The sequence below is a fragment of the Zeus faber genome (assembly GCF_960531495.2).
Source record: "Zeus faber genome assembly, chromosome: 11".
Taxonomy (NCBI): domain Eukaryota; kingdom Metazoa; phylum Chordata; class Actinopteri; order Zeiformes; family Zeidae; genus Zeus; species Zeus faber.
This window is the reverse complement of record NC_137205.1, coordinates 14,296,283-14,323,227: the sequence shown is the minus strand read 5'-3', so window position 1 is coordinate 14,323,227 and position 26,945 is coordinate 14,296,283. Positions and strand designations below refer to the sequence as shown.

Here is a 26,945-nt window from a genome sequence, read left to right as displayed (position 1 = left end):
TTCGATAACTATGATATGTACAAACGTCTATAGGTATATACATATTTACATGTGCCTACATACTGTATATACGGAAATGGAGAAATATCATAAAAAAAAAAAAAAAAAAAATAGACACACACACACACACACACACACACACACACACACACACACACACACACACACACACAGCATAATGGTGAGTGGTGAATCCTTTCGCTCGGGACCCGTGGAACCTCTCGAAGGACCCCTGTGGCGGTCCCCGGACCCCGCGTTGAGAACCGCTGCCATACCGCGCTATACTGCACACAGCACATGCCCCCATACCTCGTGCATTATTTGAGATTAAGCTCAATCAGCCGGAGACTTTGGCGGCATCCAAGCTACGAGCGGCGCTTCTATTTCTGGCGCAGTAGATTGCGGAGTGCGGCGGCGGCGGCGGCGGCGGCGGCGCCCGGCCACTCGGCGACACCCGTCGGACCGGAGCGGTTCGACTCGGGCTTCTTCCCCGCGCAACCACGCGGCTCACGATCAACTTTTTGAGGAGAAACCAGAGTTGTTGTGTTGTTGTTGTTTGTTGTTGTTGTTTTTTTTTGTTTTGTTTTTTCTTCCCTTGAAGCCGCATCCCGTTGAACACCCCCCACCCCCACCCACCACCCCCACCCCCACCCCCACCCCAGCATCCCCGCGCGGCTCCTCGAGCGCCCTCATCGCCCTGGCAACCGCTCCTCGCGCGGCGCGCCGCGTTCCGACCCGCTCACCGCCGCGGCGCACGGAGAGCGCTCCCTCGCCGAAGCGGCGGGATCCGGTTCCCCTTGGCCTCTGCCTGCCGTGTCGTTCGTCTGCTCCCGCTTGTTGGCTGTGCTTGTTTTGGTTTTTTTGTTTTGTTGGGCTTGTGTGCGCGGGACAAGTTCATGTGTCGGGGGAGTGTTTTAGCTCAGCGTAAAGATGCCTGTGAGACGCGGTCATGTTGCGCTCCAGAACACCTATCTGGACACTATCATCAGGAAATTCGACGGGCAAAGTAAGTGCAAATTCACCTTTTATTCTATGGTCACGCTATTTATTCCACCTCGATGCTTCCCTATTTAGTCAGTGCGTATTCAATATTCGCACTATTTATTGTACTTCACCGTTTTACTATGTATTCAATATTCACACAATTTATTCTACTTCACTATCTACTCTACTTCACTATGTCACTACGTATTCATTATGTACACTATTTATTCTACTTCACCTTGTCACTACGTATTCAATATTCACTATTTATTCTACTTCACTATCTAAGTAATTCACCATGTCACTACGTATTCATTATCTACACTATTTATTCTGCTTCAGTATCTACTGTACTTCACCATGTCACTACGTATTCATTATGTACACTATTTATTCTGCTTCACTATCTATTCTACTTCACCATGTCACTACGTATTCATTATGTACACTATTTATTCTGCTTCACTATCTATTCTACTTCACCATGTCACTACGTATTCATTATCTACACTATTTATTCTACTTCAGTATCTACTGTACTTCACCATGTCACTACGTATTCATTATCTACACTATTTATTCTACTTCCGTATCTACTGTACTTCACCATGTCACTACGTATTCATTATGTACACTAGTTATTCTACTTCACTATCTATTCTACTTCACCATGTCACTACGTATTCATTATATACACTTTTTATTCTGCTTCACTATCTATTGAACTTCACCATGTCACTACTTATTCAATATTCACACTATTTATTGTACTTCACCATTTAGCTAAGTATTCAATATTCTAATTTTTTATTCTACTTCACCATGTCACTACGTATTCATTATGTACACTATTTATTCTGCTTCACCATCTATTCTACTTCACCATATCACTACGTATTCAATATTCACACTATTTAATCTACTTCACTATCTATTCTACTTCACCATGTCACTATGTATTCATTATGTACCCTATTTAATTGTATTTATTGTTCTTCACTATTCCGCTATACTTCTTCACTGTGTATTTGTTATTTACTCTATGTATTTTTTTTCATTATTTATTCGCTATTTATTGTACTTGAAAAATACAACCAGGTGCGCGCTATTTTGCTCAGTTCAAAACACGTTGTTTATGGTCTTGTTTTAACCGGGTTCCATTCAGTACTGCATGTGATAGAAACAGTCAGTAAAGTAAAAAATTATCGGCCTATGCTGCCTGTTTTAAAATACACCTGAGGGTTAAGCAAGAATAATATCATTTCTCTGGAAGCCCAAATACAATAAGGATATACATAGTCACCAAGTGTTAGCTCATTAACACATCCCAATTAATTTTCATATTTAAAATTATAATTATTTAGTGACTTTTTGAAATTTGAAGTCAAGATTGTTGTGTTCATATAGGGTTAGGGTTTTTAAACATTTTTTATTAGTTAGTTGTAGGCCTTTCATTTTTGCTATGTTTTAAATTGTTTTGAATTGTCTGTCAAATTGTCTGTCATCTAAATAGATTATTACCAGTGTAGTTAAGATTTAGATTCGATTCGGTGTAGATTAGATTAGGCCAGATTCAGCTCCATCTTTTATGTTTTTTGTGTTTGAAGGGATTTGCACCTGCATCTCAGTGTTTGTGATCAACCGATTGTGTTTCATGACCTCACATGTTCCACTAACTCTCAGTGCAGTGGGAGCAGACAGTGAGAGGATAGACCTTCTGCATATGTCCACTGGGAGTACTAGGGGACCATGATAATAATTATGTTGTGTCTGTCTTCTCCTCCAACGTGGCATTCTGTTACCTGACACAAAGATTGGAAACTGACCTATTTACAATCCCACAATAGAAGAATAAAACATCCAGGAAAAACACTGAAAAGAAAAACATGAATATAAAATCAGGCAAAACCCAATTTGCAATCAGATGCAGGCTCAGCGCTACCTACTGTACCTCGGTCCGGATGCCCTGCTCTCAGAACCAAAAATAACCACAACGTCTTCTCAGGCAAATTGCTAAAAGAGGAAAACAGTGAATTTGGCATTTTCTCTTGGAAAAAAAAGTCAAATAACTTTTTTTAAATTTACTGATCAATCAAAATGTAGCAATCATGCTGTTAAGCTTTTGTCTGTCATAAGCGAGGCCAGTAACGCTTAAATCTTGAAGGAGATCATGTAATACCCTAAATATCTACATTTCTGTGTACTCCCTTGTGAGTGTGCACATGTGCATGTGCATTCGTGACCAGGTGAGTGCATGCACCACAGCAGTGCTGCTTAGCAACCGTGTGACGATCCAAGTACAGACTCAGAGACCCAGATAATGACTTTAGATAGGATATGCTGCCCACCAGAGGACCTCACCCATTTACTTCAAAGAGGGACTGGGGAGAGAATTGGAGCGGAGGGTCACCTTTTCCTGTAAGACCCAAGTCCTCTCATATGTTTAGATAGTAAGCGACTGCTGTTTGGCCCACTTCGAATGCAGGGTAATAAAAGGAACTGTTATGTACTTGTTATCAAGCAAAGGGAACTCTTCCATTAACACCCTTCAAACCATACTGCCCTGAATTGATGTGGTGTTGCACAATTATTCCAGCATGGAGGGGCTGGGGATCATAGATATTGCTGCCAGGGCTTCCTACATTTTTCAATAATGGTAAACAGACCATAGTAACTTTTAATAGATGCTGACATTAGTTGAAAGGATTTAATAACCTATAACTGACACAAGGGACCTTTGCACAAGGCTGACGATCCAGACTCACTCACTTCTAATTGACCAGCTGTTTCCCCTCAGACGCGAATAAGATTAGCACCGCTGAGAGGTTTGTCCAGGTTCAGCTGATTGCCAAGATAAATGAGGAGACATTATTGCATCTTAATCATAAAACACCCACTGGATTTGAACTGAATAACTTCCCCTGGTTTCTCCTTTCCACTGTGAACAAAGAACTATAACATATTAGTTTCTCTAACTTGCATAATCATTATCCAGCAGGGTTGGGTAATGATTGTTATGTACCTTGAAAAAAAATGTACCCAAGCTTCACTTGCACTTTGCTTTGTCCCCTCAGATCGCAAATTCCTGATTGCCAATGCCCAGGTAAAGAACTGTGGCATCATCTACTGCAACGAAGGCTTCTGCCAGATGTTTGGCTTCAGCCGGGCAGAGATAATGCAGCAGCCTTGCACCTGCCAGTTCCTTGTCGGGCCTGGCACCATGAAGAGCGCCCTGGCACAGCTGGCACAGGCTCTGCTGGGTTCTGAGGAACGCAAGGTGGAGATCCTCTATTATGCTAAAGAAGGTGAGACAGAGTAGCCCGAGGAGGGGCGAGAGGGGATGGAGGAGAGCTCTGGCGAATGTTTTTTAACCCTGGCCTTTCAAATATTGTGAAAGCCTGAATCCACCTGTTACCTTTCCAGCAGTCAAATGGGAAAACTGCTTCATACTTTAGACTTCAAAAATGTTTTTCAGGGTTAGACACTGCTATCTCCTTCCATGAATTCAATGCCCTCTGGTTATTTTTGTTGTCACGCATGGATGAAGTGTACAGGTGCCTGTACCTGCAGACCTATCACACTAAATATACATTTAAATCCTCCTAAATGAAACTTACCTTGACTTACCTCCAGTACAGAGTAGAAGTCCTGGCATGTCACAAAGCTTCAAATGACAATTCATTCTATTATATAATTATAGAACCCAGAATCGCAATTGCGGCCGCCTGCGCGTGCACCTCATGTATATTTCGCACATTTTAGTTTTTTAAGAGCATATAGAGCTTATTGTGCGTAATCACTGGCTGTCATGGCATTTCACTGCATATATGTACAGTATATGTACAATTTTGACAAATAATCTCTTGAACTTGAACTTGAGCCTTCCTTAGGAACATGTTCATCTTGAATTACCTGAAGCACACAGCGCAGAGTTACACAAATTGGCAGGTGTGCACCCTCGGGTCAAATCGGCGTGCGGCACTGTCGTGAGCGCCGCAATGACGTTGTTTATGGCGCGCACACTAAACAACACTACGGCTGCAGCGACTATAAACCAGCCTTGATTTATATTTGGTGGTTTATGGCGGTCTATGTTTTCACTTAATTACTAATATTACAGCCATTGCTGACAGTATGATCTGTGCAACTCATGCAAAGCAACATTTTGATAGGGTTGTGTTGTCAGAAGAAAAACTGAAACTTTCCTTTCAGGGAAATCATGGAATGAAGAGAAGTTAACATTAAACATTAATTTTTCTGTCAAGCCCCCATCGCTGCATCCCCCTCACCTCTGTGGCCTGTAATGATGCCCCCAGTCGCAGACTCAGTGACCCTCGTAAATGGTCGGTTGAGAAAATATTGGTATATTTACCACAGGATTTTTTCCACCTCTGACATGTTTGTTCCTTGCTGCCTTCTACAGACCGTCTGTCTGTCGTCACTTTCACACAGGCACTGAGGCAGAAACACATGAGATCTAGGATGGAGGCACAAGCAAACATACCAGGCTCAGGAATACACTCACTGTGCTCACACACACACACACACACACACACACACACACACACACACACACACACACACGTCATAAAAACCAAAAGGATGCATGCATGTCCACATGTCCTTAGACTTGCACGTGAACACACACATGCGCGCACACACACACACACACCCATACATGCACACACCTGTCTTTTGTTACTCTGGCCATTTGGGCATGAGGAGTACATTCTAGAGTGCTGTTGTCATGGAAATAGGATCTGTGTGCCAGCTCAAATCCACTAAGCACTTTTTAGTTTTATGCCCTCCTGTTTATCCTCGGATGGAATAGATAGACAAAATGATAACCATTGTGATTTGCTCTCAATTAGCTCCTCTTGCATGTTGGCACTTTTAATCGGGGCGTTTTTTTCTTTCAACTAGCTGAAAATAACTTGCAGAATTTTGCAGTTTAAATGTGTGAATGGGGCGGTGCTTTTGGGTTTCAATGTGTGACAGTTCCTGTTCTTGGCTGTGTGTGTGCGTTTGTGTGCATCTGCATATCTACCTTTTTTTATATACGTATGCCTCTCTGCCTATTATGTAAAAAAAAGTAATTCTATATATTAAATATATTTACCTTTTGTATTTATTTATTCTGAATTTCCACATATGAATAAGTGTAATGCATCTTAATCTTCTCTCCTTCTCTCTGTCTCTCTATTTCTGTCCTTGAATTTGACTGCAGATTAACAGGTCCCTGGTTTATTTCCGGGTGCCCTCTGTTTTTCTAATTTATACACTATGTTTCTTTATCTCTCCCTGTCAAACAGGGACATGCAGGCCGTGCCTGGTTGATGTTGTACCTGTGAAAAATGAGGAAGGCATGGTCATCATGTTCATCCTGCACTTCCAGGAGCTCATTGACCCTTCGCTCCAGAGAGCCAGCCTGAGACAAAGGATGAGCCAGGGATGGACATGGGCAGGTTGTTGTTTAAATAGTAGTGCTTGTGATATATGTTGGGACCTCATCGGAAATGATGGTACATCTCAAGGAGTTTATCCTTATAAATCAATTTGAAGGCAAATAATTTGTTTGATACATAAACGATTATATCATGATCGTAAATAGATATAAAATAATATCTACCCTATGCTGTGGTAAAGCCATATGACAAGCTGCGAGCTGGCTGTTATTGTCCTATGAGGAATGGTGGAAGATAGAAATCTGATGCAGGGGAAAATTCTTTGTAGGTCTCTGTGTTCCCAGAACTATACAACATAAAAATACCAGTCTTGTAAAAGGAAAGTGACACATCATCTTGATTGTATCTAGATAGCTTGGGAAATGTACAAGGTGGCTTAAGAAGACTTCTGAATAGATTCTGCTAAATATAGTCACACATTCACTGAGATACATTTTCACATGCTGTGATAATGCCAGAGCTGAACACCCATCCCCCTCTATAGCAGGTCATAACCGCAGACTCAGGATGAGACTTCCAATGCTGCGCTCCATGCGAAGACCTTCTCTCTCCAAAGACCAGTTTGAAGGGGTGGTGGTGGACTACCTGCAGGTATGCACACACACAAGCACACTCCCCGGGTGCCGCTTTATGGCAGCCCACTGCTCCTTGATATGTCAGTTAGTAGGATGGGTAAAATGCAGAGAAATGCATTTCGTTGCCTCAGTACTTGTACTCTGTACAAATGACAATTTGTTTAATCTAATTAAAAAATAAATAAAACAAACCGTCACACACATACATACAACCAAACACATGCAGAACAGACCTGTCAACCTGCAGGCATTTTGTGTACCAACTACGCGGTTCTTAGTTAAAAGGTACGAAATGCCAGCTGAAACGACGCAAAAAATAAGAGTATATATAACGTATATTATGTAATTTAATGACGGAAATCAATCAATCAATCAATACAAAACAATGGCGTACATTTATTGGGTATTTAAACTACATTCCTTGGATTGGACCGGATGGTACGACCTGTGGTTCTGTAAGCCCTCCCTCTCCTCTTACTCAATCACCCATTGATACGCAGCCAATGAGTGGGACTTTATTATCCACCGAAGAATGTGAACGTATAAAACATGATATGCACCGATCGATCGGCCGGTGACCGGAATTGGCCGGTTTTCAAGGCCGATCAGTGTCAGATATATCTGATTCTGTGCCGGTCAAATTTACACGCCCTATACTGTGCTCATGTACTGTACCCGTAAAAATGCTCCAATACCCAAACCCGCTACCAACGTAATGTAACCAAAAGGAGCAAAAGAAAGAAAATGTCAGCTGTTTGGAGGTACTTCAAGGTAAACAAAGAAGATTAGATCAATTATTTATTTATCGCCAGATAAGTTTGACTCTTTTTTTGAGACTTGGTTCCTGACGAGTCACTCAGTAAAACAAGTTGTTTGATTTGATTCACTTGGTTTAACGCACGGTGAGGGAAGGAGGACTTCCAGTGAACAAAAGTGAGAGGAGTAGGCCATTTATTTTTTTGTAATGATTGCAATTTATTTGCAAAGTACCATATAAATATAATATAAATGTATATTCGCACTTAAAGTGAAAGAGTTTAATTTTGTTTGAACTGGACATTTCCATGTTAGTTATATGTTGGGTACTACTAGAACTCAGTGAGAGTTACAAGTTGAATTATACTGAAACTTGGTCCCATATTCAATTTTATTGGAACTCAGTGAAAGTTTCATGTTCTATTATTGTTCCATAGTGAATAATGAACAATAACAAACAGTGTCAAAATCAGCAATCTCACTTTTGTGGTAACTGAAATTTGCAGCGGTAGTTTGTATGTGCAGCTATCAAATCACATGAGCATGATCAGATCACGCAATGTATTTGTCATCGACGAACAGCAGATCGGAAATCAGAATCTGAGGGTCAGACTTTTACAAAACAGGAATAGGAATCGGCCAAGAAAATTGCAATAGATACACTTCTAGTTGGTAAACATGTTTGGTAACTTTACGAAATGCATGCATACGATGCATTTCAAGGGGTATATCCTCATGAGATAAATTACAATATCTAGTGAACCCTAGTATCTTGCCTACAATGTGATTACGAACTTGTTACGAAATGCTCTGGTGTGAATAACCGATGAAGTCATTTAGCTGCAACTTAAACACCACAGAGACTCCCTATTGCAAGTACAGTAAATGCAAATGACAGTAAATGCAACTTTTCCTAGATAGAATTGCCGGCTAGCTAACACGGCTGCTGTAGTGCTGCTCTACATGTGACAGATAACCTTTAGCTCCGACCAATTTGAGTAATGCAATGCGTGCGAGCTCATACGCAGCAAACATCCTGCAGTGAAGGACAATTACATTGCGTATGATCCTCATGCTGTCCTGCACCCCTGCACTCCCCACCCCGCGCAGCCCAACAGCGAGGAGGTCCCACTGAAGGAGTTCCGCATCCCGTCCAAGGAGAGCTGCATGCAGTCTGAGACAGAGGCCCTCATCGAGCAGGACGTGGAGCCGCCCTCCCCGGTGACCCAGTCCTCCCCCAAGCGCCTCTCCTTGCTGACCGACTGCCTGGACCCCAGCGGGGCCTTCCCCCGCGGGTCCGTGACGCTCAGCTGCTCCCACGACAGCGTCCACAGCCTGCGACGAGCCTCATCCTTAGATGACATCGACGGTATGAGGGCCGACTGGACCAGCCGATCTGGAGACCCCCGCTCTGGCAGCAGTGAGTGCCGGGTTTCGGTTGGGGCTGAGGGAGGGACGTTTACCTACCGTTCATCTTGATTAAATCCCCATAGAGATCTCATCTGTGATGCAGAGGGCACAGTTCTGCACACATGCAACAGCCTGGTGGTTATTTCAGCATTGACATGCCAATCAATCCCTCTGCCCTGTAGCTTCTATGGTGTGTGTGTGTGTGTGTGTGTGTGTGTGTGTGTGTGTGTTATCGTGCGTGTGTGTCTTTCTCGGTAGACACATCTGCCACTCTCCTCCTCAGGGAATGATTTGTTAGAAAAAACATCTATAAAATATTAGTTCTGACAATTGCATAATTTCTCTGCCCCAGTTATGAAGCACTAACACATGTGCTGTCTGTATTGGACGGGGGAACAGAGTGTTCAGTAGCAAATTTTATCGTAAGCTTGTAAACAAGTTTAACAAGCCAAGAAAAACAAGATCTTCTTGATATTAAATTACTTTTGAAGAAGGAAGTTTCTAAAGTTGAACTTCAAAATGTTTTTTTTTTTTTCAATAAATCGCACTGCATTAAGGAAAAGTGGAAAAAGGAGGCAATACGGAATATAATACAAGATAATTCCGTCATTGGAAATCATGTCAGTTACACGAACATTGTTTTTCACTTTTCTATTTAAGGTTTTTGTTGTCTTTTGAGAGCTGTGTTAATCAGAACCATTCTGTGCGGCAGATCTGAAGTCGAGCACCCTGAACTCCACATCGGATTCGGATCTGATGCGGCACAGAACGATCAGCCGCATACCGCCGGTCGCCCTCACCTTCGGTGCAGACCGCATGAGGTCTCCATCGCCAACGGAGATAGAGATCATCGCGCCTAGCAAGATCAAAGATCGCACTCAGAATGTCACTGAGAAAGTCACTCAAGTCACACAGGTATGAGAGAACAGCGGCTGGTTGAACTACAAGAAAAACAACAATAATGTTTGTTTTTTTAACAGTAGTCACACTGCAGTACACATGGCCAGTAATCTGCTACGATCATTTCATAACATGAATCAATCGGATCGATTAGTTGGAAATACAAGATCATAAGAAAATGCCGGATCCCTGGCTTCAAAAGTAGAACCTTAATGACCTTTCAGATCTTGAGGTTATGCCTTTACCTATAATAAAGCATTAACTATTCATAAACTCAAAATTGGTTTGAAGAAATGAATGAAAGAACATCTGAGTAGGCAGTCTAAAGAGATCATAACCCCAATTTAGCAAGAGGTATGTCTGTTTAAGGCACTTTTAAAAATACTTATAATATAGATCAGAAAGTCTGAAAAAGACACAGTGAGGCAACTGTTTTCTTTGTATCGCGTACTCAGGGACATTCTCTCTGCTTTGTTTCGTTGTATTTACACATTTCGATTCTGATTGCTCTTGTGTTTTTTTTCAGTGCATATCTGCATTGCATAGTTGTGAAATATACCGGAATTGAACTGTATTATTTAGCGGCCATTATAATTAATTGAGAATGAGATGGCTTTCGAATGCGCCCCTTTTTCCTCAACTTGTTTTCTTAACAATAAGGAAATAATGCCAGATTTACATCCCACAATGCTGCTTTGTTCTGTGTAACAAGGTCTATAGTCTATAATGACTAGTCACCGATCAGCCTCTCACAGCACAGCATTATTCAGACGATTCCTTTGAGATGTAGTTAAGAAAGAGTCTCTTTTGGCATTTGCAGTCACAGTGTGAATGTGTCAAAGAAATCTCTCACCTGCGGTGTGACATCCACAGCGCCCGAGCAGCAAAACTTCCCAGTCACGTCAGCACCCCACCATGTGTCTGTGTACATGTTGTCACAACGTGTCCACACGTGCACACAGACACATGCATAGATACACATGCATGCCGCACACGCACATGTGCATCCATGTTTAGCCTGACAATACAAGTGTGCACACACATACACATTCACACAAGCATACAGTACATAACTGCTTTATCGAGTGCAAACCCTGATCCTTTTGTGCAGCCATCTCTCACTGAAACGTAAGTCAAAAATTGTCGAGTGATTTGTGTTACATGGCTGACTTTTATGTTATGTACATAGAATAAATGGTTTGCCTCAGAAACTCTTAGCCTTTTCTTTGGTAGCCACGGCAGAAGGGTTCACAGCTGAACTTGTTTTGTGATCGTTGGAATTCTAGCCTCCTTTTATGTGTTTTTTTCACATGTTTGGTGCTGTGAGATAGAAATGCCGGTTGCAATAGTGTGTGTGTGTGTGTGTGTGTGTGTGTGTGTGTGTGTGTGTGTGGTTTAGTTAGGTAGCTGAAGGTAGGTCACAGGTTGTCTGTGGGACAGCAGGGATCTCTGTGGAGCCGGGGTTATGAAACCTGTGTGTCAGACTGAAACTGGAAAAGCCAGGCGGTGAAGTTATTGAGCGGCCCTGCTGGGCGGCTTGACGCTGTTGCTGACCTTGGCCTGCCAGGCTAATGGATGTAGAGGGCAACGAAGGTCTGTGTGGGTCGCTTTGCCGCCTCCTAATATATGAACCAGGGGTGGGCAATTGTGTGTCTTGGAAGGCCAAGAGTATGCAGCTTTTAAATTCCAACCAATCATCAACACACCTGCTGATTTCAATGATTAGATCCTCCTCCGTGGGTTGACGCTGTGCTAATCAGTGTACCTCGCCAGTCTAGTGATTGGTTAGAATGGAAACCTTCACACCTCTGCTCATGATTACCTGCACCGGCTTAAAACGGCACCACAATGTCAATCTACAGCCCCCCTGGCCACACTACCAGCTCCATGTAGCGTCATCCTGAGTTCTAGATCATGTCACTATTCAAATGAGGCTCATGAACACTACCGCATTCTGCTACTGATATTGTAGAACAGAATAAATGGTCTGTCATTTAGTGCAGCAACATTTGCATGTTATTTAAACCTTATGACATGTCATCAACTCTCTTGTCCACGGCTGAACGACTTCCATGCTTCTGGTTTCATCCTGTTACACAACAAAACTTCTTGGTTATCCTGCCTTTGTAATTGGACTTCGATCTGCGCCTTACAGGGAAATAAAGGCAGCCATTGATCCCTGCTCTCATTGATTTGTCAGCATAGCATGATGCACACAATGTGATTCAATGGAGCTTGCAGAGGGACTGGCAGGCTGCAGAGCAGAGGCCCAGCAGTGCAATGTGACAAGAGCTGATGTGGGTTTGTTTGCGTTTAGGGACTGGAGCTCATGTGCTCATGTGGCGCCCCCTAGCTTTGGAGGCTTCCTGATGGGCTGGCAAGCGTCATCTGCACAGGTTGCACTTTTACTGTAAAATTCAATTTGTGGTTCTTTGTGTTTTACTGTGTTTTGGTGAGAGAATGTGTGGATGTGTGTGTACAGTGCGGCTAAAGTAGTGCACGTATTAGGTGTGTGTGTGTGTGTGTGTGTGTGTGTGTGTGTGTGTGTGTGTGTGTGTGTGTGTGTGTGTGTGTGAAGGAGTTTGTGAATGCGATCACTTCATAGCCATTTGGAAACTGAATTTGAGTGTTGAAGTGGGAATCTCACTGTAACGCTAGAGGATGGAGAGGTAGAGGGAGGCTGCAGGAGGGAGGGATAGAAAGAGCGATGGAGGGATGGATAGCTTGTGCCTTCTCCTCCCTCTTACTGTCCTCCTGCTGGTGCCCTGTGACACTCCAACATGAGCTTTAAACAGAAACTTCAGCCTGTGAGTACTGCAGCCCTGCCGGCTGCTCACGCTGCCCACCCCCTACTTATGTCCTCCGCAAATCTCCTTCTCCTTCCCCTGCTTTTTTCTCTGACCTCTATTTTCGCTTTCCCCCTATCGCTTCCTCTACCTCTCCATGTCTTTCTCCTCCTCTGTCTCTCCATGCATAGGAGAGCAGGTTAAGCTCTCTCCGCTCTATTCACAATTAACTGTTTGGATTTGTTTGGACATTATTTGTATTTTTTCATACAGCATCACATTGTAAATAGACATTAAAGCTTTCGGTGTGGAGCCTTTTAGTCCAGGTTTCTTGCCATTGTTTGATTTTATGTGGATTAGGCTGTGTCAAGCTGGTGGTTGTTCTGCTCATGTCTTTTGGTTTCGTCTGCAACCATGTTATGCTTTTTGCTATTACAATTAACCAAACTACCTATGCAAGGTTTGCCTGGATTTGCTGTTAGTTTTAACAAGACCTTTAAATGCAGGGAATGTTTTCAAATATGTCCCTACTGTTCAAACTGAATGCAGAATACATTGTAGAGTTTATACGAGCCTCAAATGTACTTATTTTTTTAATTTAGTATATACCTTTCTTTTGTAAAAAACAACATTGAATGATGGTAATTGCTTATTGTCAGTAATCTATAGTTTTTAGTTGGATCTACACTTTTTAGATGTTGCGTGCAGACTCAAAGTGCCGCCTGGTGCCTGGTCATTATGAAAGGGCCACGGACAATATCAATAATTTGACATTCCTCGGATGAGTGGGTCTCCCCTCATCTGTTTACACATGTACTCCATGTTGTTGTTGGCATTTGTTAGCATATGTAAATTGTCTAAATCAGTATGTGTACATGCAGTCTAAACCACATATAAACAATGAGTTGTTATACAAATTTAGCCAATTAATTCTAATGGTAATATAATCTAATCCAGCCCTGTTTTATATGACCTAATATCATATAATATGAAAAAAAATACACATCTTTTAAATTATTGATTTAGTTGAATCTTTCAGGATAATAAATATATGACCATAAATCACCATAAAGATAGATTGGTGATTATTAGGGATTCCATGTGCATATGATTTATAGTTAGAGGAATAGTCAGAACTTTTATGTTTTAAACAGGGCATTCTCATCACATTGGAAGACATTAATAGTATTTAGTAGTATTTACGACACATATTTAGTCTATACATTTTGTGTCCGATTTTAAAACAATAAGGCAGCATCTCCAATTGTAATTTTCAGGCCTGTCTTCTACTGCACGTTGGCCCTTTGCAGAGTTATGCAAAACAATATGCCAGAGTTTAACCAGGGGAAATTGTGCAAGCCACATCCTAGAGGATGGAAAAGCTGCAAACACACAATATGGGTTTGTATGTAAACAGTTGTGCATTCAGACTACATGCTGTTTTGACCAGCACTGCCTGCTGAAAATTACCGTGCATATCTATGAACATACAGCTCTCTTCTGAAAAGTGTTCATAAAAAGTTCCTAAATTCACTTCTCTGCTCTTGTGGCCTGGTCGATTTCAGCACATATCGAGTCACTTATTCTACTCAGCCATTGACCGGGAACAGTTACTAATGCCACGTGGTCCCCAAAACATGTGGATCACATGGTGTAACAGATTCAACAGGCCAGATTAGGGGTTTGGGTCAGGGAAACGCCTGTGGAGAGCATTAGAGTCAGACAGGAGATCTGTAGAAGAGCGGCAGTCAGTGCCAGAGCAGATTCGGGGACAAACAAATAAAACTAGCAATGAAGGAGATGAGGAGAAAATCCTTTGCTGCAAGGAAGGCAGGGTTTGAGAGAAAATTGGGAATAAGAGCCTCTGGCCTCCTGTATTGCTGCGATCAATCCAAGGACGATCCTGAAATCATGGACATGGAGTCTCTCATTGTCGTACCGGTCAGTCAGATGTGATTTTTCATGCATCTATTGGTTTGTCAGTCAATGTAATTGGTCTTTACTTTCATGGTCTTGCACTGTATATATGTATGGCCCTTTACCACTACAGCAATCTTTTCAAGTATAGGGAAAATCAGACCTTGGTTTTCATTTTAAATTCAGTTATGTAATCAGTGGATTTCCCTCTTAAAGACAAAGAAAACTACTCTTGCAGACTGTACCGTGTGGTTGTAGTTATGTGTGTTCTGATTAGAGCACTTTCAAATGGAAAACACATTTTCAACCGCCCATGCATTCTTTCTTCTCACCTTGATAAACTCTTTGGTTTAGCTGCTAACTGAGGACAGAATTTCAAGAATGACCATATTCACCTCTTTTATCAAAACAACCTGTCTGTCCCCAATTAAGGTGTTGTCCCTGGGTGCTGACGTGCTTCCAGAGTACAAGCTCCAGGCGCCACGCATCCACAAGTGGACCATCCTGCACTACAGCCCCTTCAAGGCCGTGTGGGACTGGCTCATCCTGCTGCTGGTCATCTACACAGCCATCTTCACGCCTTACTCCGCCGCTTTTCTCCTCAATGAGGTGGAGGAGGAGCGGAGGCGCACCTGCGGCTACACCTGCAACCCGCTCAACGTGGTGGACCTTGTGGTGGACGTCATGTTCATCGTGGACATCCTCATCAACTTCCGCACCACCTACGTCAACCACAACGACGAGGTGGTTAGCCAACCGGGACGCATCGCGCAGCACTACTTCAAGGGATGGTTCCTCATCGACATCGTGGCCGCAATCCCCTTTGACCTTCTCATCTTCCGTTCAGGCTCAGATGAGGTGAGGGGGAAATAGACAGGATGATGGGGTTCAAGTAGGATGGGGTTAAGCAAGTGTCTGTAGTTTAAAGTTGTCTTTTGACACAGCAAAATTAAATGAGTTCATGATTAAGTGTTCACTGAAATAAGTTGGGGATTAATGCCCAAACACTAACGAAAGGTTTGGTCAATCCCCACCTCCACCAGCCACAGACTACCACTCTGATTGGACTACTGAAGACGGCCAGACTGCTGAGATTGGTGCGTGTTGCCAGGAAGCTGGACCGCTACTCGGAGTACGGCGCTGCTGTGCTTTTACTGCTAATGTGCACGTTTGCTCTGATTGCACATTGGCTGGCATGCATCTGGTACGCCATCGGCAATGTGGAGCGCACCGGATCGGTGCGCATCGGTGCTTTGAAAATCGGCTGGCTGGACAACCTGGCTGAGCAGATTGGTAAACAGTACAACGACAGCGACCCAGCCTCCGGCCCTTCCATCAAGGACAAGTATGTCACAGCTCTGTACTTCACCTTCAGCAGTCTGACCAGCGTGGGATTCGGGAACGTCTCCCCCAACACCAACCCCGAGAAGATCTTCTCCATCTGCGTCATGCTGATTGGCTGTGAGTAATGCTGGATATGACTAATGCTAAGACAGACTAGATAAGTTCCGTATTACAACACAGTCGATTTCAGCACAGTTAATTTCTCCAATAATCCTCCCTTTGTGGCCCCTTTTCAAGGTTGCCTCTATTTTTTTTCCCCGGCTGGTTTTTCAGGGAGTTTCTTCTGGAATGGGTGGGGGTTCAGAATAGGGGATGCCTTTGAGGCATCCCCTATGCCTGCCTGCCTTTTGAGACAGCACTGTGATTAGGGCTACAGAAATAGACTCAATCAAATGTGTGTCTGGCATGAATGTTCTTGACATGCAAATAACAATTTCTCCTGTTGGTAGTTTCCATTTATTGCAGATTTGCATTTTACAGAAATTAGTTAACGTGGCCAGAAATGTTAAATTCCACTGATTATGTTGAGAAAGTCATAAAATGATTGTCCTATATAACAAGTTATGTTTCTGTGGCAGTGTATAGCTCCTTTATGATTACAATCACTTATCCTTTTCCATCCTACTTCCAGGATTAGAACCATATGTTCCCAACGCCCATGCACGAGTGCCAAACACACCTGATTTCTAACACGTTAATCAACACCTGTTCTCCCTGAACATTTCATATTAAGTACAAGGTCGTTCAAGGCAACAGAAAACAACAAAAATGGATGATAATAAGCCTGCCAATCAAATGGTCTCTACTTCCTACTGTGTACCATGTCTTATGCGCAGAGCAGAGGTTTTGGTTCTGTTCCACCTTTGTCTCACTGTTTGTTTGGAGATGTTTCTAACCTCTTCTAAAATACTGTACATTGGACATTGTTTTCTATCTTGATAAACAATCAAACGGATCTAATTCCCTTCACGTGCATGATCTCCGTCCTGTCTCCCCTGCAGCGTTGATGTACGCCAGCATCTTTGGGAATGTGTCAGCCATCATTCAGAGACTGTACTCAGGGACGGCCCGCTACCATACCCAGATGCTGAGGGTCAAGGAGTTCATCCGTTTTCACCAGATACCGGGCGGGCTCCGGCAGAGGCTGGAGGAATATTTCCAACATGCCTGGTCCTATACCAACGGCATAGACATGAATGCTGTAAGTCATGAAGACCAGTGGTTCTCAACTGGTGGGTCCCGATCCAAAACTGCGTCACAAGTACTCTTCCAGTGCGCCATGTTGCACCTACATGTTTCTACAGTCGCCCAGAACGGATAAACCAAACACTGGCTCTTGAGAGGGTCTTTTGCGTGTTTGGTTGGTTGTAATCAATAACCTCACTGCTCGATGCCACTAAACACTGTAAATATGTATTTTTGGAGCAACTTAAAATGGTTTGAGTTCCAGGGTTGAGATAGACTGTTATAACATTGTTAACACTGTGCTACATTACAGATAAATACAAAACCTAATAACCAGCCTTTAAAATATATATTAAATTGACAAGCATTGTGCGCACACATGAAGCGAGTCGCCTGTTAATTACTGGCAAAAGCCGCTCAACAAAAGCTGTAATTATTCTTCCTAATGTGTTGGAACAACCAGCAAAGAGACTGAACATTTATTTTTATCAAAATGTATTTCAATGTTTCTTTTTATATTGTTAAAAAAACCAATCTATTATTTATTAACCCCTGCCGTATAAACACAAATGTCCTGTGTCCGTCGTTTCAAATTAAAAGCCCTCTCGCGTTTCATACACGGGTCCAGCCATATAGAAAGTTAATTTTGACAAGGTGCAGCTCAATGGAGATTTTTTTTTTCCTGCGACTAATCGACCAATGACACACTTGGTTGACCAAAGACTCTTCTCGTTGACTAACATTTGGTAGACTGCGCGAGCACCTCGGGTCGATTATGCACATTTTAGTATTTTTAGAGCTTATAGAGCTTATTGTGCGTAATCACCGGGTGTCATGACATTTCACTGCATATATGTATGACCGTATGTATATGTATGTGACAAATATTCTCTTGAACTCGAACTTGAACTATTTGGGGGCAGCCCTACTTCCTATGCTCAACCTTTCCACATCAAAGCTAACTGTGCACTGCTTTGACATTTCACAAAATCATTGTGGATAGTGCACCATTCATTTTGTGAAAAATAATTAGCGTCGTTTAAATCTTAAATTATATTTGGGTGGTGGATAGATGCTGAGGTTAGACCAGTTGAGAACCACTAACCCACACGTTCAAATGATAGTGCACACACACACACACACACACACACACACACACACGGACACACTCGTATGCATGTTCACACATACACGCAGATACACACATGGACATGCACAAGAACTGAACTCACAGTTTGCAAAGCGTGGGAGTGTCAGCAAAATAGCAAAAAGCAAAAGTGGTAGGGTGATCTTTTTTCCCTTAAATTACACTGAGCATTACGGTGCTACATATTATTGCAACTTTATTCCATTTTTAATAAATGGAGTTAAGTATATCTAAAAAATAGTCTTGGAATAAATTAGTCGGAGTCGAATCATCAATCGGAAGCCCGTCAGTCAACTTAGATTCTTCAAGTCGAGCAGTCGTTTATTTTTTTATATTTATATTTTAATATTTTTTTTGTCAGTCAGTGTGCATTATAATAACCCACCGCCGAATGGTCGAATATTCGCATTGAACAGCCAAATCCGATTCGGCTGACAAAATTCTTAGTCGAGTACAGCCATAGAATAAATAAATTGTGTTTTGTTTTGTCAATCAGATACAAGTTCATACTACTCTACCTGCTTCTTCTTCTACTTACATTGTTGAGACAGCATGATGAGTAAGCATTTCATTGCTAATGTGACTTATACCACTTTTCCACTGCACCAAAAACCCACTAACGTCCACTTACATCTGGCTTTTTCTCTTAGTGGGAAAGGTTACAATCGGCATTCAGTCCTGGGACAAATAACCCTGCAATAGTCACTGTGAGTCGACTGTCATGGAAACATGACACCCAGGTTGACACGCTGATTAAATTTTCGGCCCTTTTGCGATGCACGTTGAAGTTTAAATAGACAGGAATATCCGATTTAGACTCCAAAATCAGAAGTTATTGACTTTTTTCCCCACAACTGGGACGATGAAAGGTTTTGATTGTGGGGACCGCTATGTGGGGACCTCCAAGCCGCTCCAGCACCGCCCCAAGCCTGTCTCCGAAACCGGAGGAGCGTGAAAGGCTGGGCCCGATGCACGTACACCATGCACCGGGCGCTGCCGGCGCCGGCCTGGATACTCCATGCTGCTTTCTACTGTTTTTTTTGGAACCATGACACACCCAATGACACACCCCTTTTTCCGGCGTGTTCGTGACATCAAACGTGACACACCAGAAAAAAAAACAAAGGTATACTCGTTTACTGGCTGTGGGAACAGCGTCAATCGGCTATTTTTAAGGGGTTCACCCACATTTAGAAAACCTGTGTATACATGCTAATTTTGGTGTAAAAACTGTATTACTGTGCTGGTATGCACATGAAAAATAAACTGCTAAAGCAATGTGGATCATAGATAAAATACTTTGTTGTCCCTAAGGAGCAACATTGAGATGACCATCCAGCAAAACACACAAATAACATGTAAGAGCAGAACACACTGTAACCGGAATGTGAAAACCAGGATACTCTAGGGGAGAGGGGGGGGGGGGGCATATACTGTATAGTTATAGTTGTGATATATGTTAAAACAAACATGATTTTTGAGTAAAAGGGGGTAAAGCTCAGTGGTAGAGCATTTGACTGCAGCTCAAGATGTCCCTAGTTTAATTCTGGGCACCCCTTGTCCTTGAGAAGCAAAATATTGTCTTAGCATGTTCCCTGTCTGCGGGTGTTCTATATACTGAAATCCGACTATGTTACGTTTTCACTTCCAACATGGCTCGGAACCATATGACTGGGATCCTCTGCATTAGCTGTGTGCATCATGCACATGCTGTTTGTGGATTAATGCGGCTGGATGGAAAGAAGAGAAAGCCTTATTGCCCCTGGCCTCAAACGGCACAGAAACATGACGTAGCCAGAGAGCAGTGGGCATGCTTGTCAATTCAATTTGAGCACAGGTCATCACTTTGAGCCGCTGTCCTATGTTCGCCCCACACCAGCGACCAGCATCTGACACGCCTTTCTCTCCTTCTCCCAAGGCCTCATTTTGTTTCACAATGTGTCTCCCTTTTTTTTACATTTTCTAATCAACCATTTCTGCTCTTCACATTTCTCCGTCTATGTACCTGCAGGTGTTGAAGGGCTTTCCCGAGTGTTTGCAGGCGGATATCTGCCTCCACCTGAACCGCAGCCTCCTGCAGAACTGTAAAGCTTTCCGCGGGGCCAACAAGGGTTGCCTGCGAGCCCTGGCTATGCGCTTCAAGGCCACCCACGCCCCTCCAGGAGACACCCTGGTCCACAGCGGGGATGTTCTCACCGCCCTGTACTTCATCTCTCGAGGCTCCATCGAGATTCTCAGAGAGGACGTAGTGGTGGCCATACTGGGTGAGCTGGAATCCCGTGTGAGCAAGACTTGGTTTACTTTAATATGTTGCAATGAAACTTCCTGGCAAATACACTTTGATACTAAATCACTATAAATACATACAAACAGACAATAAACACACACACACATATACTGATCCACCTCCTTTTTACAGAGACCTATCACCGATAAGCCAGCATTCAGATTTTTTTTGTCTGTAGCTCTCTGTCTCGGGCTCATTTCTCCTTTGACCACTAAGAAATGTTAACCAGGAGTTTTCGTGGACTGCCCGTGCTGAATTAGAAATCAATTAGAAAGGACTTTGCTTGTGTTCGTATTGTCATTTTGGTCTCATTCTTCCAAATCACTAAAGGGATGAGAAAACAATGATAAAAACAAGAGGATGATCGTTAGAAAACAGGAATTCAACATCAACTGAGCCGTTTTCATCATTACCCTCTGGTCCCTGTATCTTCTGCTTCTTACACTTAAATAAACCCCCTCATCCTCTGGTTTCCTGAAGGCAAGAACGACATTTTTGGTGAACCGATCAGTCTGTATGGGAGGCCAGGGAAGTCCAGCGCAGATGTCCGAGCTTTGACCTACTGTGATCTTCACAAGATCCTGCGGGACGACCTCCTGGAGGTGCTGGACATGTATCCTGACTTCTCAGACATGTTCTGGGGGAACCTCGAGATCACCTTCAACCTGAGAGATGTGAGTGCCACCACCAGAGGGCGACATAACTCCACCGTCAACTTTTAGCTCTCTGCGCACAGTATGCTGCACATGGGTTCAAAATACAGACGCATAATTATTCATTTTTAACTTCTCAGGTTGACTTTATAGATAAAAAACACACTTCATCTCTCACGTGGACTCACTTACCTAGTCATCTCAGTATTATTGTGCTGCTCAGAATTTATATTTTTAGCCAGAATGTTAGATGTATCTTGGTGAATTACTGACACTGATGTGTATCAGGTAGACAGAATGAACCAAACAACCCCCAGTGGAGAATCTGAGTGTGGATACCGTCGTACAAGACACCGCAGAAGCTCCTTACGTCGTCGGAACCGACCTGGTATAAACCTTCTTTGTGTGTGTATGTGTATAAGAGAGAGGGAAATCGAGCAAGAGAACCTCTATTATGTTATAATACACACAATTGGCCCTTACGTCTGTCCTGTGGTTCTGGTGGTGCAGATGGGATGGACCGTGAGGACCCGTACCCAGACCAGTCTTGTCCCATGAGGAGCTACCATGGCCACGCGGCCGACTCCCACTGGGATGACCTGTGCAGCAGTAACAGCCTCTGCTCCCTCTCCAGCGATGAGGAGATGAAGCCTCTGGGGCACAGCAAGGCGGAGCTCTACCCCTCTGGGGGCGACACCCGAGATTACCCCCCAGCGGTGGTCAGTCTCCTGCCTCTCAGTGGGCCATCTGCAGGCATGGGACCCCCTCTGGACCGGGGTGGGCCCCAATATTCAGGTGAAGACTTTCTTCTAGCTGCTTTGGTCTTTGTAACTGACATAAAGAAAAAATCTCACATGGGGGCCCAGACAGATGGGTGAAAACATCAATTTAAATAATCTTTAAACATTTTTAAGTAATTTGGGATGAATAAATTGTAAAACATTGTAAAGAAAACAAATGTAAAACTTTATTCAATGTCAACTAGTCAAATATTCATAAACAACATATTAAAGACCGAATAATAAATGTGTAAGTATTAATTTCAGTAAAAAAAACCATTAAAGATTACAGGTACTCCTCACTTAACGACCAAGTACCGTTCCAAGGACCAGGTCGTTAAGCGAATTGGTTGATAAGCGAGGACCTGTGTAAGGGGGCGGGTTAACAATGACCGCCACCGGTGCTGTTAGCCAAGGGGGCGCCAGTGGAAATTGTGCTACTGAAGAAGAAGAGGGGGAAGGCGTGTCCAGAGACAGCAGGAGAGGAAGAAGGGTAGGAGAGTAGAGTTGAGAGTAGGAACTTTGAACGTTGGAACTATGAAGGGTAAAGAGAGGGAGCTGGCTGACATTATGGAGGGAAGGAAGGTAGATGTACTATGTGTACAAGAGACCTGGTGGAAGGGGAGTAAGGCCAGGAGTATCGGAGCCGGGTACAACCTGTTCTACCATGGAGTGGATGGCAGGAGAAATGGGGTAGGGATGGTCTTGAAGGAAGAATATGTTGAGCGTTTTGGAGGTGACGAGAGTGTCGGACACCAGTGATGAGCATGAAGCTGGAAATTAATGGGGTGATAATGAATGTGGTCAGTGCATATGCTCCCCAAGTTGGGTGTGAGATGGAAGAGAAAGAAGATTTTTTTAAGTGAGTCGGATGTAGTGGTGGAGAGCGTCCCCAAGGGAGGGAGAGTAGTCGTTGGAGCAGATCTCAGTGGGCGTGTTGGCGAAGGGATCAGAGACATACTGTAGGTGACGAGAAGGTGATGGGTAGGTATGGTGTCAAGGAGAGGAATGTGGAAGGACAGACGGTGGTGGATTTCGCCAAAAGGAAGGAATTGGCCGCTGTGAATACGTATTTCAAGAAGATGGAGGAACACAGGGTGACATTCAAGAGTGGAGGAAGGTGCACACAGGTGGACTACATCTTATGCAGGAGGTACAATCTGAAAGAGATTAGTGACTGCAAAGTGGTGGTAGGGGATGAAGAAGAATGAATGAAGAATGAAGAATGAAGCATCTTTGGGGAGTGTGTTGCTAGGCAGCATTGGATGGTGGTCTGTAGGATGACCCTGGAGGCCAAGAAGAGGAAGAGAGTGAAAGAAGAGCCAAAGATAAAATGGTGGAGGTTGAAAAAGGAGGAGTGCTGCATGCGATTTAGGGAAGAGGCAGGCAATAGGTGAATCATGCGGGAAGAGGAAGGAAGACAAGGACTCTTGGTGGAATGAGGAAGTACAGGAGAGCATAGAGCAGAAGAGGTTGGCGAAGAAGAAACGAGATAATCAGAGAGATGAAGAAAGTAGGAGTACAAGCTGATGCGGTGCAAGGCGAAGAGAGAAGGCATACGACGAGTTGTATGAGAGGTTGGACAGTAAGGAAGGAGAAAAGGACTTGTACCGATTGGTGAGACAAAGGTACCAAGCTGGGAAAGATGCACAGCGGGTTAGGGTGATGAAGGATAATGATGGGAATGTGCTGACTAGTGAGGAGAGTGTGTTGAGAAGGTGGAAGGAGTACGTTGAGGAGTTGATGAATAAAATGAGAGTGAGAGAAGAGTGGATGATGTGGGGATAGTGGATCAAGAAGTGCAGCAAATTAGCAAGGATGAGGTGAGAACAGCGTTAAAGAAGATGAAGAGTGGAAAGGCAGTTGGCCCAGATGACATACCTGGGGAAGCATGGAAATGTTTAGGTGAGACGGTGGTGCCGTTCCCAACGAGACTGTTTAGCACCATCCTGGAAAGGGAGAGGACGCCGGAGGAGTGGAGAAGAAATGTACTGGTACCCATCTTTAAGAAAAAGGGGGACGTACAGAGCTGTAGTAACTACAGGGGAATAAAGTTGATCAGCCACAGCATGAAGCTGTGGGAAAGGGTAGTGGAGGCTCGGTTAAGAGGAGAGGTGGGGATCAGCGAGCAGCAGTATGGTTTCATGCCAGAAAGAGTACTACAGATGCAATGTTTGCTTTAAGAATGCTGATGGAAAAGTACAGGGAAGGCCAGAGGGAGTTGCACTGCGTCTTTGCGGATTTAGAGAAAGCATATGATAGTGCACCGAGAGAGGAAGTGTGGTATTGCATGAGGAAGTCGGGGGTGGCAGAGAAGTACGGAAGAGTGGTACAGGATATGTATGAGGGCAGTGAGACAGTAAGGTGTGCAGTAGGCGTGACGAAGGCATTCAAAGTGGAGGTGGGATTGCATCAAGGATCAGCTCTGAGCCCTTTCTCGTTTGCAGTCATGATGGACAGGTTAACAGATGCAATCAGGCAGGAATCTCCGTGGACTATGATGTTCGCGGATGACATTGTGATCTGTAGCCAGAGTAGGGAGCAGGTGGAGGAGAGCCTGGAGAAGTGGAGGCGTGCGTTAGAGAGAAGAGGAATGAAAGTCAGCAGGAGTAGGACAGAATACATGTGCCAGAATGGGAGGACGACAAAAAGGTGAGAATGTATAATATATATATATAAATTATATAATATATATATAGTGTATATAGTATATATAGTGTATCTAATATATGTAGTGTATATAAAGGGTGATGCGCGATGAGATGCTTAATGCTTAGACGCCCTGCACGCAGGGCGCACGCCACGGTATTGTATGCAGCGTATAATACAGGCTGGTCAGAAGAAGACCGCACGGCCGTTAAACAGGTGGGTCATTAAGTGAGGAGTACCTTCATTTGGATGGGGCTGAAATAAATAAAATAAAATAATTGGATATTATAAAATCCATAGGGCAATTGGCTTCTTGGAAAGGCGAGAAATTATTTCTTAATCTTTATTGATTTTAAAGCCACAATTGTAGCAAATATTACTGTAATTCCTTAGTTGAATGCTGAATGTATTTGCAATTGATTCCCTACGGAGAAAAAAAGCTGCTTGAGTGTAACTTGTCAAGTGCAGGTGTATCACAACTCTATGGTCACATGATGCAATCAAGTTGGTTTCAAACGAGAAGCACTTCATCGCCCCGGTCATAATCGTTTCTCATTTGAAACTGTTTGAACAGCAGCCCCGATCAACATGACGGGACTGCATGGCTACTGGCCAGATCGCAGAGCCAGCCAGCTCTCAGAGAGTCAGAGGCGTCCTTCCTCCGTCAGGGCGACCTACCACCCTCCACCCTGTGCAGAGGACAGGCCCAGCGAGCTGGAGTCCAGACTGGAGCTGCTGCAGTCCCAGCTCAACAGGTGGGATGGTTTTTGGATATTCACCACCGGGCCACGCGGATGGCGCTGGTGTACAGTATGATGGCACTGTGTGCAATATCCCAGAGCAAATGATTTTCCCGGTTATAAAAAAAGAAAAAAAAAGAAAAGACCTTCCTGGATCCCTTGTCATGTTGTCCCTGCGTGTGGTGGGGTTGTTGACATTTTGAAAAGAAGGGGACACCCGGATTTGAACCGGGGACCTCTTGATCTGCAGTCAAATGCTCTACCACTGAGCTATATCCCCTGTTGTATTGACCGACCGCTGAGTCAGTGCGTTGCCTGTTTTGCATTTCAATTCCCGGAAGGAAACCGCGTGTGGTGTGTGCTTTTGTGCATAAGAGCTGAGAGGACAGAAACAACAGAGGAGCAGAAGTGGCTCAGCGTGATTACCAATGTGTCAGTGCTTGTGTACACACACCGGTAGTGTGTACGTGTCGGGTTCAGGGGGAAAAAAGGGCCGGGTGGGAAAGTAGGATTGTATTTGGATAAAAGAGGATGAGAACGCCAAGCAAACCGCTTAATATTCCCGCTCTTCACCCTCCACCTTCTCCTGCCCGCAGACTGGAGACCCGAATGACCGCGGACATAAACGTCATCCTGCAGCTTCTCCAGAGGCAGATGGCCCCGGTACCCCCTGCCTACAGCGTTGTGTCCCCCAACCCACACCACCCCCATCCCACCAGCTTGTACAGCACGGGGGCCACCACCTTCCACGCCGCACCGCCTACCCAGCCGGCGCAGACTGACAGCACCTCCTCACCGCTGCAGGTAGGCTCGGGGTCCCCCGCCCTTCATACACCCTGGTCAAAAGGTTCAGTGGCAGAGTCGGTTCATATTCCTCTGTCATTTCAGAGCCCGGACTCTCTCGACTACAAACACAAGTCCAAAGACACACTGTCCAGCGGGATCCACCTCACTGTGGCGTCCGACGACACAATGTCCATGTCCCCGGACGCCGAGACCGCCCACGTGCCCCCCGCCGGGCTGGCCCTCGCTCAGCCGCCCAGCCCCGGGGCCGAGGGGCCTCCCGTACTGTGCGGCAGCCAGCGCTTCCCATCCCTCCCCGAGCACCTGGAGACCTCCGCCGAGGCCCAGGAGATCCAGAGGCACGTTTCAGACCCCATCCTGCCGGGGAGTTAGAAGCACCCAGCCCACTCACTCCACAGTCCTCCTCCGCAGCGCCCCCTACAGTCATGGGGGAGATGAAAGGGGCCGAGAAGTGTGTACGGTGGCCACGGCGTGGTTATCATCCTGGTTAACTACCTAATTCCTGAAACTGCCGTCTGCAAATTCCATCCTAAATGATAAGTTGCCGCAGGACGCATTTTCATT

At 44.2% G+C, this 26,945-nt stretch overlaps 1 protein-coding gene across 1 annotated transcript; it reads left to right on the top strand.

The window, feature by feature from the left end:
• Window positions 1-900: 900 nt before the first annotated feature.
• Window positions 901-26,753, top strand: kcnh6a (potassium voltage-gated channel, subfamily H (eag-related), member 6a; the record flags this gene model as incomplete). The annotated part of the gene is made up of 16 exons (XM_080009618.1): window positions 901-1,006; window positions 4,059-4,289; window positions 6,297-6,449; window positions 6,937-7,040; window positions 8,891-9,200; window positions 9,903-10,105; window positions 15,226-15,651; window positions 15,837-16,254; window positions 17,139-17,338; window positions 20,481-20,733; window positions 21,237-21,430; window positions 21,698-21,797; window positions 21,920-22,204; window positions 25,412-25,592; window positions 26,174-26,381; window positions 26,466-26,753. Exons 1-16 carry the CDS (start codon window positions 931-933, stop codon window positions 26,751-26,753), a joined length of 3,630 nt encoding a protein of 1,209 aa, XP_079865744.1. The 5' UTR covers window positions 901-930.
• Between the last annotated feature and the right edge of the window lie 192 nt (window positions 26,754-26,945).